The sequence below is a fragment of the Phoxinus phoxinus genome, assembly GCF_949152265.1.
Source record: "Phoxinus phoxinus genome assembly, chromosome: 12".
Classification (NCBI taxonomy): Eukaryota; Metazoa; Chordata; class Actinopteri; order Cypriniformes; family Leuciscidae; genus Phoxinus; species Phoxinus phoxinus.
Genome location: NC_136887.1, coordinates 16,231,437 through 16,247,202, shown reverse-complemented (window position 1 = coordinate 16,247,202; position 15,766 = coordinate 16,231,437). Strand labels below are relative to the sequence as shown.

The 15,766-nt window shown below is 35.6% G+C and overlaps 1 protein-coding gene across 2 annotated transcripts in view; it reads right to left on the bottom strand.

Moving 5' to 3' along the window:
- The window catches only part of klhl4 (kelch-like family member 4), a 39,320-nt gene that overhangs the window by 16,082 nt on the left and 7,472 nt on the right, over positions 1 to 15,766 (bottom strand). For both annotated transcript variants that reach the window (XM_079629965.1, XM_079629964.1), the window contains one exon: positions 1,735 to 1,902. In XM_079629965.1, the coding sequence (XP_079486091.1) occupies positions 1,735 to 1,902 (168 nt within the window). The remainder of the gene's footprint in view (positions 1 to 1,734; positions 1,903 to 15,766) is intronic.

The following is a 15,766-nucleotide window of genomic DNA, read 5'->3' as shown; positions in this document are numbered from 1 at the left end:
TTTTCACCAGGTTGTTTCATGCGGCTCTGGGATGATGTTGATTGAGCTCAGTGTCAAACTGGGACATGCAGCAGAGCTTTGGCTACAGAGATTTTTCCAACAGAATAGCATCAAAACACTCAGCAGCGGCCGAGAGATTTCTTTAAATAAACACTGTTTTAGAGTCCTTGAAGAAAGTTCAACACGCTCTGTAGTTTGAAATGGAGCATGCAGCACAGTTTTGACACTTCTTGACGCTACTATTTGCATATCTGTCCTTAAAAGAACAGTGAACACAAAATGAAAATTGTGTTATCATTTTTATCTTAATTTATGTTGTTGCAAACCCATGAGTTTTTCAGAATTTTGATCAAGGTACTCATTGTAATTTTCCATGAAATTACAACGAATTACCCTCCATCTTTCAAGCTTCAAAAAGAATGCAGAAGCGCCATAAAGTTTCGTTGTGTGATATATTTCAAGTTTTTTGAAGGCATACTGTATCTTTGTGTAAGAATATTGTAAAAAATATTATTCACTGAAAATCTTGCACACCCTGCACCCCAGAGCTCCTTAAAGGATTAGTTCACTTTTAAAGTGAAAATTCTGTCATCATATAGTCACCCTTAAGTTGTTTCAAACCTGTATGAATTTCTTTCCTCTGCTGAACACAAAGGAAGATATTTAGAAGAATGTCAGTAACCAGACAGTTTTTGGTTCCCAATGACTTCCATAGTAGGAAAAAAATATACTATGGCAGTCATTGGGAACCAAAAACTGTCTGGTTACTGACATTCTTCTAAATATCTTCCTTTGTGTTCAGCAGAGGAAAGAAATTCATACAGTTTTGAAACAACTTAAGGGTGAGTATATGATGACAGAATTTTCATTTTAAAAGTGAACTAATCCTTTAACACGTTCATGAGAGAATTATATCCGTTACATGACAGATTGCTTCACAAAACCAGTCTGTACATTTCTGTACTTGGACGTGAGGTTACACTTTATTTTGATGGTCCACTTTAGACATTCTAGTAAGTGACTTTGCAAGTAAATGTCAACTAAGTCTTATTAGAGTATTAATTGTTGACACATTCATCTTCCAACAAAACTTCCTCATTAAAAAGTACAAAAGCTCAGTAGTAGCCTATACTTGTTTGATGCATAAGGACCAATGAGGCTTCATTTATGTTCTGAAGAAGAATGGACGACTTTTGGGTTTGGAACCACATTAGGGTGAGTAAATGATAGAATTTTCCTTTTTGTGTGAATTATTTTTTATTTTATTTCCTTACACGAAGACTTCAGACATATGACTTCAGAGGACTATATATAGTACATGAATCATAATAAAAAATGTTATGGTGCTTGTGCAGCCTTCTTGAAACTTGAAAGCTCCAGTTCACATTTATAGCATAAAAAAAAACCAGTACAGCTCTTTAATGTTTCTCCTTTTGTGTTGTGAAGAATAATGTCATATTTTTGGAGTCTGTTACGGTGAACTATTCCTCTAATGTTAACTACAGGTAAGAGTTAAACGCAATCTTTATGACTAGCATTTAGTTGTTTTAAGTAGCCGTACTAATAGTTTGATTTTGTCTAAGAAAGATGAATGTAAATTCAATCTCTTTTCAGTTGATTTCTAGAGAAGTATTGCACTGAATTTTAAGCAGCGTTCCCTTATGTCCGGTTCATCTGTCTGTTTTTGCAGTGAAAGTAGGACATTTGAAACGCCTTGATTCGGTGGAGACTCACCTGTGTGCAGGGATCTTGTGATCTCCAGCTATCAAAAGTACATCACACAGCTGCTTGTGCTGAAGATAGGTCTCCATCTTTCGAAAGGTCTGTTCCGCATGGTTTGTGGCCTGGAAAAACTCATCTGAGCAGTTGGAGCTCATCCTAGATATACTGTTCAAAGCCAACCTGTGGGAAAGAGGAAGATCGGAGTTGAGCTGAGACCGAGCGATGTGCACTTCTGTCAGTTTGATATGGCTATTTGATCTACGCGGGTGACAGGAAAAACTTAACACCTGCACAAGCTGCTGTGTCCACCTGTGACTTTGTTTTCCCCTCAATTGACCCGTCAGTTCTGAGGTTCCACAAAGTTACACTGACTGACAGGTCATGTTGGAGAAAATGTGTTTGGATTGCGGTAAAGCATGAGTCACGGACATGTGCATTTCAGTGTTTATAGAACACTCTTCCAACTCTAATAGCTGTTAGTTGTTTAGATCAAAGAGAAAAATGGCATTTCTGTCATCATTTACTTACATCATATGATACAAACCTGTATGACTTCCCTTCTTTGGTCCATACAAAATGAATGTTTGTTTTTGACCCCTTAAACTTTTCTTTCTTGTGTTCCACAGACAAGTAAAAAATCTCAATAAATTATCATCTCAATAAATATGCGCGATTGTGCATATATTTTAGGTAGATAGATCTGAACATATGATAAAGCCAGGTGCAAAATTCTTTTTTCATTTTGTTTACACACAGGATGAAAAAAAAAATGCAGAGGGATTTCAGGATATATGCTTTCATTACCTAGTCATAGGAAATCAAAATATACTGTCCATAGCTTTAAAAAAAAATTATTTTCACCATATTTGTTTGATTAAAATGTCACATAAATCAGGCCAGGAATGATTTATTAACAAATCCCTCTGAAAATATCATCAGAATACTGCTAAGTGTATAACTGGAAAGTTTGGTGCTACTTAGATGTTTGTACTGGAGAATGACAAAAAAACTCATTTTGAGAAAATGGCATTAAAGATTTGTAATGTAAAAATTCTTATTTTTTTTTTAGTGGAAACAACTATTTTTACAGACACAATATCTTATCAAATCATTAGCAACAACAATACAAACCACCTAAAACACATCAAAACTTATAACACATCATTTATGGCCTTCAACTGAGCAGAACCCATGTCAAAAACAGTCAAAAACACACGTCAGAGCACGTCACGTGATGCATCTGAACGAATCACGTTGTCAGAAATTGACATCAGCCATTGAGATTTCGCTTTTAGAGTTAAATGCCCCATTGTACACGCTTGGTTGCTATGGAATGACATGAGGGTGATTAAACAATGATAGAATTTTCATTTTGGGGGCAACTGTTTCTATAACTATCGTTTGGGTGGACATATTCCTGAAATGTGTGTATGGCAAAGTATTATTTGGACATGCAGATTTAAGGGTTATTTGACTCTGACGTTAGAAACCATGACATACTAATCTGGCAAGGTTTTTGAATATACATTTGTAATATTACTTGGAAAAGCAGTTAGCTTGAGCAAACCTAATAAGTATGTCATGAACAATTTTGTGCCATTTTCCATCAATTTTCTCTGCAGCACACATGCTGTTAATGTCATAATGAAAGAAACGCATATCAAAGAATGATAGCAATGGCCGATTTTACCTTCATAATATTAGACTATTTGATGGCTTTTTATTTGCACCCACAAAAACAAGCTCTGCCAATGACTCTCATCATGTTGGATGATGCCGTTTTTGTATGCGTGAATTATACACTGTGCGGAAGTCATAACAATGCTCTTTTTTCTTCCAATTGGACATTAGTGATTCTATACATATCTTCCTTCACACTTGTCAGAGCTAAAATTGAAACCATTAGAGCTAAACTCCGTAAATAAGTGGATTGAAAGCCAGAGTTTTCCAAAGGGGCAGATTACCATTTGCACAAACTTTACTGTTTTTATTTATTCTTTTGGATGCACGGGACTTTGCGGGGATCTGGTCTCTTCATAGAGCCTTGATAATGTAAATTCTGAGCTGCTCTCCCTGCGGACCGGTAGATTACAAGCCATTGTGCTGCATCTGAATAATCCCTCTGACTCACAGCAAACAATCTAAAGCCTTCATTTTGCTGTCCTTCACGGAACAAATCCGTGGCTGACATTTAACCAGTCCACAACACTGTTCAAAAAAGTCTAGCTGCCGTAGGGACGCACAGTATGCATTTTGATTACTTTTCTGTAATTATATGCCATAAAAAAAAAAGGAATTTTCAAAATCTCTGCAATTATGGATTGCTTTGCATGATTGGTTATATTAGCCGCAGTCAACCGAGATTTGCATAACAAAAACAAAGTATTAATTATGATATTTTTAATAACTGCACGTCCTGTTGTCCATTTCATCTTTAACAAGAGTCGCAAAACAATAAAGTTGGGAATGAATATTAAGCACCTGATGAAACGTTATGATCTCGTAAAAGTTTTAATTACAAAGTAAATCCCAGTGAAAGCTGGGATCAATGGTTTTGTGAACTGTGACTCCGTCCTTAGAGGCGTAAAGCATGAAGCAGAATTTCACCCTTGTGTCCTCGACTTTGAAGGCAGACATGCTCCATCATATGAGCTCGTTTTTAAACATACTGCCATATATATCACATTAATTCCAGAGACACACTTCTATTCTCACTTTATAGCAGAATACCTGTGATAAGCAGTCAGTTGGCCCATTTAAAAAGATGGAGCTGGCTTGACATGAGTTGGCTTGATGAGCAAGGTGACTCTCATACGGAATACATTATCTTTATCTCTCTGGTCAGCTGTCAGGGGTAGGTGATCACACTGATATTTACAAGCGGAGGGGGGTTGACTTCTAAACATTAAGAATTGTCCTGGGGTTGCTCTGATCTAATGCAGCATGCAAAGCCAAACTCATGCTGTCTGGCTGACGGATCCTATCAAATAGCTTGTTATTTCACATATACTTTAGGCTATTGCAGAGCATCCAAAAAGTGGGTTTGCTTGAAATATATTGTACGTTTCCATGCTTCCCTTTTATTCTGTTTTGAGATAATGGTACTTTAGTTGAACAGACCACGGGAGAAACAGTTTAAGTGTTCAGATGAAATATGTGTGGTGCTTCGATTATTGGTTTTAAAACCAGCAGCTGCTGGTGTTGCATAAGACAATCAAGTGTTAAAGAAGACAATAAATGTACATCAAATTCTTTGCATTATGCCAAGATGTTTTTATGAATTAAAAGGGACACGTTTGCAGCTGCACGGCATTAAAACTTTAATATTAGCGTGTTTATATTGTGTAGACAGCAAAGGCTACCAGTCCCAGACTCCTTCTGGTCATTATAGGGTTGTTTTTTATGCTAAATAGATGGGTAATTTATCTCCATGACATTATAACTACATTTTGGCACAGAGCTGGGTGTACTGAATAAGAAATAAGCCAACATAAGAGGGGCTGTAAAAACCTAGATGCATTGCTTTTGCTCAAAGGAATGCTGAGAGGACTTTTATGTCTACCAATATCGGAGAACCAAATTGCTTCTGTATCACTTTCTGAAAGGTTGTAAATTTACTGAAAATGTTTTCTTTCTGCTTGTGAAATTGGCTTTTTATATAAAGGGTCTTTAAGAGCCACAATGCAGCTGGAAAATGATGTATAGCAAACAAAACCACATTTCTGTAACCCCTAAATAATATCGGAGTTTCATACATATTATATGTATTAATATAACATTGGAATTGCTTTTGAGAAGTTTTATCGTTGCTTGTTTTTATATGATTATCTTTTAATGTTTTTTTGTGTGTGTGTGTTAATAATACACTGGTCTTAGAGTACTAGCTGTAAAATTTAAATCATTATGCACTATAAACAGGAAGAATGAACAGCTCAGTAGTTTAACTGCTATATGATATATTGCGTACTGTATTCAGAGGGCATTTATAGGAATCTATTGTGGTGTATTACATAACCCATCATATCTCCATATCAGTACAGCATCTGAGCAGTTATTGAACTTGAACTGTATCACTCCATTCAACCAGATCAATAACAAGTGGGAAGTTGTTACAGTTACCTGAGCGTTTCTTGACAAGTGCCTGCCAACAGGCTCTTCAAACGCTATTTCAAGAGCCTAACACAGAGTGGAGCACCACAAAGTGCTTAACCAGATTTTACATCACCCCCTTCTCTCAAAAACAGATCCTTATCATCAGTAGTATCATCTGCTTTGAATGTTTTATTCTTTAAAAACTGCTATTTGTTAAAGTGCACTAGCTCTGCATATCTGATAGGTGTTTTGATCAATGCTCTCAACAAAAATTGCTCAAAAATATTTATAATCATGCTTTCACAATTTTAGAGGTGCAGCTCAGAGTCGCTGTCAATCAAATGAGAGTTTTGCTAGGAGGTAGTTTTGAAGGATTTTTCAAGGATCTTATAATGAAATATGTGTCAGCATCTCTGCCCACGTGTGTTCTGCGCATGTATTCGGTTGACCTTTCAAGAAATAGCTGCTAGTGGTTGCAAACATACTGAAGCAGCCCTAAGCGATTTTAAGTGGCAGGATCTTATTCCTCATAGAACAGCGTGTCAGTGTCTCTTTCCTGGTTTCTGAAGCGTGCTTTGTTATTCAGTGATGCACAGTGCAAACATTGAAGCTGCACAACAGTGCTTTCCTGCTTAAAAAAGAATAACTGAACCAGTTCTGTGTGTCTGTGGGGTTTTCATCCATATTGCAATTTGCCTCTCTTTTCCAAAATGTCATTGAACAAGATGTTTCATTGTTAATGTAAACGATGTATTATAATTCAGCTTCTGAATCTTCTCTCCATGTTCAACCCTTAGATGCATACCTCGGGTCTTTAAAGTTAGACATCAACCTTCTTAGTATTCCTCAATCTATTCATTAGAATCAAAATAACAAGAAAAAGAAAATGATAAAAGAACGCCTGTTTTCCCATTATTTTTGTGTACAAAATGTATAGGGTCTCAAACGACCCGAGTTGTGTAACAGTGTAAGTATATTTTTCTGCACAGCAGTAATTGAATTTTTGATGACTGAATAAGTGTAATTCACCTTTATTCCACAAGGTGGTAATGTCTGATACACAATGATGAAGTGACGTTTTACTCATAGTTACCACAGACAGAAAACAAAAGAATAGGAAATATCATCAGCAAAACTTGAAAGGGCTCAGTGATTTACTGCAGAGCAAGAACTGAACGCAATCAAATATTAGTGTCACTGTCAAATGATGGTGCATTTGATAAAGAAGCTGTCAGCAAAAAATTATAGTTTTGAGAATATGTTTGAGATGTCGAATATATGAGCCAGATGCTGAATGTACTGGGAAATGAGTTCTGATGAGGACAGCGATGATGGTATAAAGCAGTGTTTCCCAACCTTTTTTCAGTCAAGGCACCCTTTGAAAATAAAAAACAATTGTGGCACCCCAACACTATGTTACTTTTATACTATGTATACTTTGATACTACACCTTGAAATGTATCGATTTTCAATACCACAGGGAAGAACCGCCGTATATTAGGCCTGCGGTCATATAGATATTTTTAATATTATTATTCTTTTTTTAATCCATTTTAAGCTTAGGAAATCATTAATTTCTTCTGGAGAGATCACTTTACATGATGACATATTTAATTAAGGCTTTTAATTATAACTTTGCTCAATTACCATTGCAAATCTCACCTAAATGTTGGCTCACTCAGTGTATTTGTATTTTTATATTGGGATAATTTTGTTATAATTGCACAAAATAGCTTGTTTTTAATATATTGTATAATGTAATAATTTCACAGTTAATCTCAAAATAAATGTAGAAACAACATAAAGACAGTATATTTTAAATAATTGTTTAATGGCATCTTTTTATGAATGAAGGCCAGTATCACTGATACCAATACTTCTACTGATGTATTCAAATGTTTTTGGGGTTTTTTTAAACATTAATTATCACAATTCAACACTACAGTATAATTGAAAGCTATCCATTTTAAAAATGTATCAGGCTCCAAAAAATATAACAACTTTTAATTTAAGTGAGCTTAAAACAACCTTCACACAGGCCCATAATAAATGTCATATTGACCTGTGCCCTGTCCATGGGTAGGAAATGCACAGAAATAAATAAAGTTATCAAACACTTTACAGTCTTCACTGCACAAATTATAAATTAAATATAGATTAATCCTTATAAAAGCTACAAGCATTATTTAGTCAAGAGCAGTGAGTGATTTGCTCTGTTCCCTTTGTTCTTTGATTCTGCTGTCACTGGCTGGCAATTCAACGCCAAAAACGTATCATTTGCATTTTTTTATTAATTTGTGTGCATTATTTGTTGTTATTAGAGACATGCGACGATCCGAGAATGATGGTCATTTTTTTTTTTTTTTTTTTTTTTTTTTTACACATTTTAGCAATTTTAAAATGTTTGACAGGAGTTTTTACATGGCACCCTGCTCTCGCCATGGGCACCCCTGTTGGGAAACGCTGGAATAAAGCATCTGCTCAAACCCTTCTAAGCTCCTAAAGGTAACAAACTGTATTTAATTTAATCTTCTGTAATTGTTACTTTAAATTTCAGGACAGAGAGTTTTATATTATCACAACTGGTAGCTCCATCCATGTTAGAATGTCAAAATCGACTGCTGGCGGTAGATCCTTTTCCTATTTAGCACCAAAACTTTGGAACAGTCTTCCTACCATTGTCCGGGAAGCAGATGCACTCTGTCAGTTCAAAGCTAGATTAAAGACACATCTCTGACCTAGCATTCACATAATACATTATAGACTTCTATAATATTAGGCTGCATAGATTAGGTCAGCCGGAACTGGGAAGACTTCTCATAAATCCTGATGTACTTGTTACATCATAAGAAGAATGGCATCTACGCTCATTTTAGTGTCTTTGTTTATCCCGAGGTTTTCCCGCAGCCTGCCGGATCCAGGCTGTATCCAGATCTGACGAAGGACCTTCGCCTAGACCCGATGACAACGCAGTGCTGAAGTGCCAACTAGCCTCTCCCTATGGAGGATCCCCTTACCACTCTACAGATAAAGCGTTGTCGGGATAATTTCGGTTTCACGTATCTACCCCGAAGTGATACAATTCTGTCTAAAAATGTTTAAGGCCAGACAAGTATGTTAAGGTAGGGAATTACAAACCTGCTCACATATATTCAAATGCGCATAACTATAGAATTAACGCCGTGTGTTTATCGTGTAATTTATACGTGAAAATTTGTGTTTATGTGCATAGGATATGCATGGGTTGGTTAGAGTAGATTTAGTAGTGGGGTGGGGTGGGGTGCGTGTGTATTATACGTTTGGGTAGAATTAGTGGTGTGTGTTTTACACGCAATGAAGTGCGTATCAAATGCATGCAAAAACTGCGTATCATATGCACGTAAAAACAAATTTTCGCGTATAAATTGCACGATAAACACACTGCGTGCTATAGAGACGCATTTACTTGAGAACAGATCCGGGTCGCTAAAGACCCAAATATGTAATAATGATTGGCGAAACATTTATGCATTTAAGGGTTCAAATACTACAAGTAACGGTACGGTCGGATGCTGAGACAAAATACTGAGTAGGCCTATGTTCAAAAAGTCTTGAGCCTACAGTGTTCAAAAAATACCAGGCCAATGTTTGCAAGGTGTTTTATTTTCTGCCTTGCATATCTTTTAAAGCACCTGGCATATCTATAATTCTTCAGTTCATAGAATACTAATAATATGCCGTGTGTGTCTAACAGACAATGCCATAACAATAAACTAAGAAAGATGAATGAACCTCACTTCTAAAAGAGGATTACAGCTATCTGTGCTCGCTCAAAGCCGTGCGTAGAAATCATCTTTATCACCCAGACAGCTTAACTGGGGTTTCATTCCTCCAGCATTTTCACACACTGTCCTTTAAGTCTGGTGTAGTGAGTACATAGGGGCTCAACCTCATTTTTAAGATGGATCTGTTTTCATGTAAGCCCCGGGATTTGTGCTGAAGGAACTATTTTCTTTTGGCTCAATTGCTCAATTCCAGCATTCAAAGAACATGACCGTTTAAGAGATAAATATCCAGCCATCAGCATTCAGAAAGAGTTTTGTCCAAATTATTTGTCAGAATGGGGATAAATAAACAGATTGAGTATGAGTAAAATATTGCCTTAAACAATACAATTGCAAGAGATTTTCCACCTTACAAGCTTTTGCGAACACAGATGACACAGAGCTGCTGCTGTAAAAGTGCACGAGTTTAGATTAAGCACACAAACTCATAAACCTACACAATTTGCCATACTTGTTGTTTAATGTGTTTGAGACAGGTTTTCCGACCACAGCGCACAATATCTTACGGTTGTATACTTAGGGCTACCTGTAAATGTTAGAAATTCACACAAGTATTTATATTTTGCATAAAGGCTCATTCTGACAGAAAGCGAGTCTCGTTTTGCAGACGGAGTCAAACAGAAGGAGTGTATGTGCAACAGACAAGTCGGGTTCCAGAAGTAAAAAAATATATTTTGCAACTTTTTGACTTATAAAAATGTAAAGACAGCCTTACTGTGGGCTATGGGGTTGTTAATTGATAGTATTTGCTTCTGTTAAAGCCGCCAGCACATTATTTCAACTTAGTTTTAAAACAATCGAGTTTAACAGCAGAATTTGTGTTGAAAAAATACAAAAAATGTGGAAATTATTTATCAGAAAGTCAAAACAAGCAAAAACTCAAAAGAGCTCTTTAGCCCCGCCCCACTCCCATGAAGCACTGCGAGTGACCTGTTGAAAAAGAAGTTGGTGTTGAAAGGGAAGTTGGTCCCTACACTCTCAAAATGTTTTAATATTTCAATCTATGCATATCTTGCAATTAAATCAATATATAAAATAAATACTGTATTTATAATCAACATTTTTAAATGCGTATAGTTTTATATTACTCCGTTGTTTTTAATTTGATGCTGGTCTTATCTGCTAAGCTTTAATGCTTCATGCAGTTTTTTCCCTTATTAAAGCTGTTAATTTCACAGTCTTGTACCTTTGTATTTTTTTAATATTTTCAAACACTTTTTTTCTTAACATTTATTTTACCATTACACCAACACCACTAAATCTGAGATATGAAAATAATTTTACCAAATGTAATAGATTAAAAATATCCATAGCTGATATTTCAGGCCATCTATTTTTTAAGTAGCCTTGTAATACGCGAGATAATTATTGCAAGATGTCCCCTTGAAAGTGATACCTGACAGGGTTCATTTTGCTACCAGCTTCCCAGACAGCTACATAGTGTCGGCCCAGATCCGGCCCACATCTGGTACACGTGGATTCCACACATACCAGATGTGAGCCGGATCTGGGCCGGCACTATGGTGCTGTCTGAGTTCCCTTTATTTCCCCTACCTACTGAATGGGTTCTGCTAATTTTGTGGTAATGATGTAATGACCCTATCCACATTTGTTGTTATAAACCATCCAAACTCCTTTAACAAGGAAAGTCATGTAGGCCAATAGAACAGTTGAGGCCTTTGTGACCATGAACACATAAAATTGCTACTGCTGTAGCAATCAAAATAACTTATTGCCTCAAAATCCCCACAGTATATGAATTCCACTTGTCAAAAACTCAAGTCCTTTCAGCTTTCAATCCTGACTGAATAGATCAAAGGTGTGGCTCCTTTCCTAAAGTTAAGGCCTGTATGCTGAAATGAGAAAGGATGTATTTTTCATTAGACTATATACGGCTTTATACATGATTTGAATAAGGGGGTAATGCCAAGATAAGCCGTTTTTATTGTTAATGGTAATTAATATTCCCGCACCTATTTAGTGTCAACACAGTCGAATGATGATGCATTGCATTTAAAGCTCAAGGTTAACTGCCTAACTGAATTGGTTTTTAATAATCCACATTCTGTGAACAACTTCTGTGAATGCATTATTAATGAGACAACAACAAAAACATTATGAGTAGCAATACAGGTCACAGATCTTCAAGGCCTTTAATTAGATTGTATTGCATATAAACGTACCTCTTGCAGAAACGGAAGGAACAATTACCTAGTGTATCAGTATGTCTTCATATTCAGTGCTATAACACTCGCCATGTGGTAGTTAAAACATGGTGGAGTGCATTAAAGACGTTTTACTTTGATTCATTGTTTTATTTATTGCCCTTTTGTAGAGATAAAATGAGTTATTCATAAAAACAACACCCCCAGACGTGTTTGTAATTTTTTCTGTCTTTCAAGAGCTGCACTTTAAAACAAAGATAAAGTCACTGAGGATATTTGTAAACGTAACCACGCACAGCCCTTCAGAAGCCGAACAGGTGTGAAGATGAAAGCCTGTTTTTTTCAAAGTGATATAGAACCTCCAGGTCAGACCTCTTCTTATTATCATAAGTATTGCACTTGTTTTTTCTTCTTCTTCTTTATCTTCACACTATATTGCCCCTTCAGTGTGCAGTGTCTCATCACAATTGCTAACCAACTGCAAGTTAAATAGTGCTTACCTCAAGGGTTATAAAAGCTGTGCAGAAAATGCTAGAAGTAGTCATAGTCTTATGCCATTAGGAGTCCTCTGACAGAGGGGCTTTCCTGCACTCTATACATTATTTAAAGAAGTACATTTAAATGGGCTAGTTAAAATATACGCATGAATTCTTTATGTTGTTAAATAATCTTTCCCCATCATATTCGGTAAGAAAAATTAAGCCAGATGTTTGCTAAGTATGCATTTTTTTTTTTTTTCTAATATCCTATTCTCAGCAAATGCAAATTATGAATATCTACAAATTATGCTGAGGCTAATAGACATGTTGAAAAGCTGAATGATAATTTGATTGAATGTGGAACACTCAGCAGTGTTAGGATAATTTATTGCTTGGCTTTAATGTATTGACTTAAAATGACAACAAGACCTGAATTATCAATAATTATGCTAATGCTGCATTTCGAAAGACAAAATACATTCTGCGGAATGGGGACGTGAGTGTTAGTATGTGGCACTTTTACACATATAGTGTGTTTTAAACATACAAATATTTACATTGTGTATTACGCCTAGATGAACTGTAAGACAGATGGTGTTGTGTTTAGATATTTAATGTAAACGTGAATTATGAAACTAATTATAAAGGCTATTGAGCTTTGCACCAATTGGAATAACAGTCTGCTGCCGTCTCAATCTACCCTTTGAAAAGAACAATTTTCAATGTTCTCTTTTTTCCTGCTGCCCTTTATTAAAAATGTTAAATAAGCCCTTGTGAAGTTTAGATATTTCCAAGGCTGTTGTGTGATGCTTTCTTTTGAACACATAAAAACTTAATTCACTGATTAATCAATAAAGCCCGCACAAAATCAAGCTTCAAGCCAAAGTCTTAATTTATAAAGATTGTAAAACAAGCTTTTGAAAAGCCAATTTTAATACAATGTTTGTTAAAAATAGTGTTCAATAGTTATATTCTCCATCTGTTTAAGCGTCAGTGTGTGTTTTATACTTTAAACAAACTAGCATTGCTGTGCAAACATTTCATGCCCCCACCCCTCCAACACTACATTTCTATTCCTCCACCTGGACAATGTCTCTTGCCCTGCCAATGCTTTATGAACATACTATAAATCTCTCCCTGAAATGAAGCTCTACTCATCCTAGGACAAGATGGTGTCATTATTTTCCAAGGCAATTGAGAGGAAATTGAGATATCATTCAACTTAACAGCTGCTGACTCAAGTCTCTGCTGTTTCCTTATTAAAGGGTCAGGGCTAAAATTCCTCTTATAGACAGCATTTCATCAAAAAGAAAGGGGTGGTCTTTTTTTTCTCCCTCTTTTTTTATTTTTTTACAAGGACTGTTCAAGCCGAATATATTGCTACTGTCGGCTCTGGCTTGCTTGGGGATGCTTAATATTCAACACTATTATTGATCTGACTATAGCCTACTGATGCTGTTGTATGAGAACTGAACTGAGCTGGAAGATGACATCATTTTTTGTAGAACTGCTTTATAGATGAAATTAACAAATATAATAATTGATGATCTTCACGTCGTATGCAGCCGAAATGCATAATTTACCTGGGCTGTTATCACTGTAAAGCTACATTTAAACAATCTGTACTGTATAAAGTGCTTTTTAAATAAAGGTGACTTGACTTTACTTTATTATTATTATTTTGACAATTTCAGGATTTAAGAGCCTAAAAGTTGTAAAATGTAAATTTGTGTTTATGATAGACATATAGAAAAAAAGTATGTGCACTATTTCATGGACAGATTAACATAAGGACTATAGGATGTTTTTAGTCTAAATATTTAAATCATATATTCAACAAAATACTTTTGTACAATATTGATGTCATGTTCTGTATGGAAACCTGTTTCTAGAGCCTCTAAGCCTAAAAAAAATGGGAGGAAACGTTATTTGGCAAATGTTTTGCGTTCCCCTGAGAAACTTTGCGTTCGCTCACAAAATGTTTGTGTTCCCCCGATAAACTTTGTGTTTGCTCACAAAACTTTTGCGTTCGTTTGCGAAACCTTTGTGTTCTTTGCGAGGGAACGCAAAGTTTCTCGGGGGAATGCAAACATTTTGTGAGCAAACAAAGTTTATCGGGGGATCGCAAAACATTTGCAAGAGATCGCAAAAGGCATTGCCATATAATTTTTCCTCGCATCTCGTATTTTTTTCTTTTCTTTACCATGTCCTTTTGGAGCTCCGTATGTTTCCACCATGAAAAAAAAAAAAAGGCAATTGCGTATTTTTATCTCACAATTCTACGGAGCCCCTAAAGGTACATGGCGATGAAAAAAAAATATGAGATGGGAGGAAAAATGATATGTCAATGCTTCTGCCTTGCGTTCCCCCCGGGAAACTTCGCATTCGCTTGCAAACCTTTTTACTTCTTTGCGAGCGAATGCGAAGTTTCTCGAGGGAAATCGCATTGAATAATTTTTTTCCATCACGTCCCTTTAAGGGCTTGTTTTTCCCACTTGCAAGTTTATATCTTACAATTCTGAGGAAAAAAGTCAGAATTGCGAGAAATTAAGTCACAATTAAGTCAAGTATTGTGAGATATAAACTCGCAATCGCAAACTCGCAAAAAAAATTGTGAGTTGCAATTACCTTTATATACATATATATCCTATGTATATATATATATATATAGGCCTATATATATATATATATATATATATATATATATATATATATATATTTTTTTTTTTTTATGTAGTTCTTTGTGCAGACATGGAAACTACAAAGGATTTACATAAAATCCTTCAACAAAATTACTTCCAGCAAGTTATTACATAATCGTTTTAAACTCGTAACCTTTCAATGCAGTGCATTCAAGACAATGCATTCAAACTACTGAATTGTCATTAGCATTTTATCAAACATGTTATCATGTCTGTCATTATATATATGGTCATCAGAATACAGAATACAGAAAATTATATTAGTTTAAAAAAAAACATTGATCCATAGACGATTTTCCACTGTGATTTCATGAGAATGCTTGATATGAACTATTAATGTGCGCATGACAGTGTTGTAGATAAACACCCATGACCCTTTGCAAGGCAGCATGCTGTCAGCTTGTTAGACTATTGAAGAAATGGTAACACAGATCACTGACAGGGCTCTAAGCCCTTTACGCCTGCAGGGATATGTAGGACATCAAACATTTCTCTCAGTTTTTTGAAAAGATCAGAAACAAATGTTTCACAGAAATATAAATTTATTTTAAATGAGTGTCGATAGTAAACATTTGTTTGTAACTGGGATTCTACATGTTAGATTTAGTAAGATATTGTTTTTGATGTTAAATTGAATGAAAAACACATCAAATTAATGTTTCTAAACTTTATTCATAGAGCCATTTAGGTTCAATAAATATTTCGTTCTGATTGGGATACCAGTCTGCTCTCCACTAACATTATTTTACTGGTTGTGCATCATTATAAAATCACCATGACCT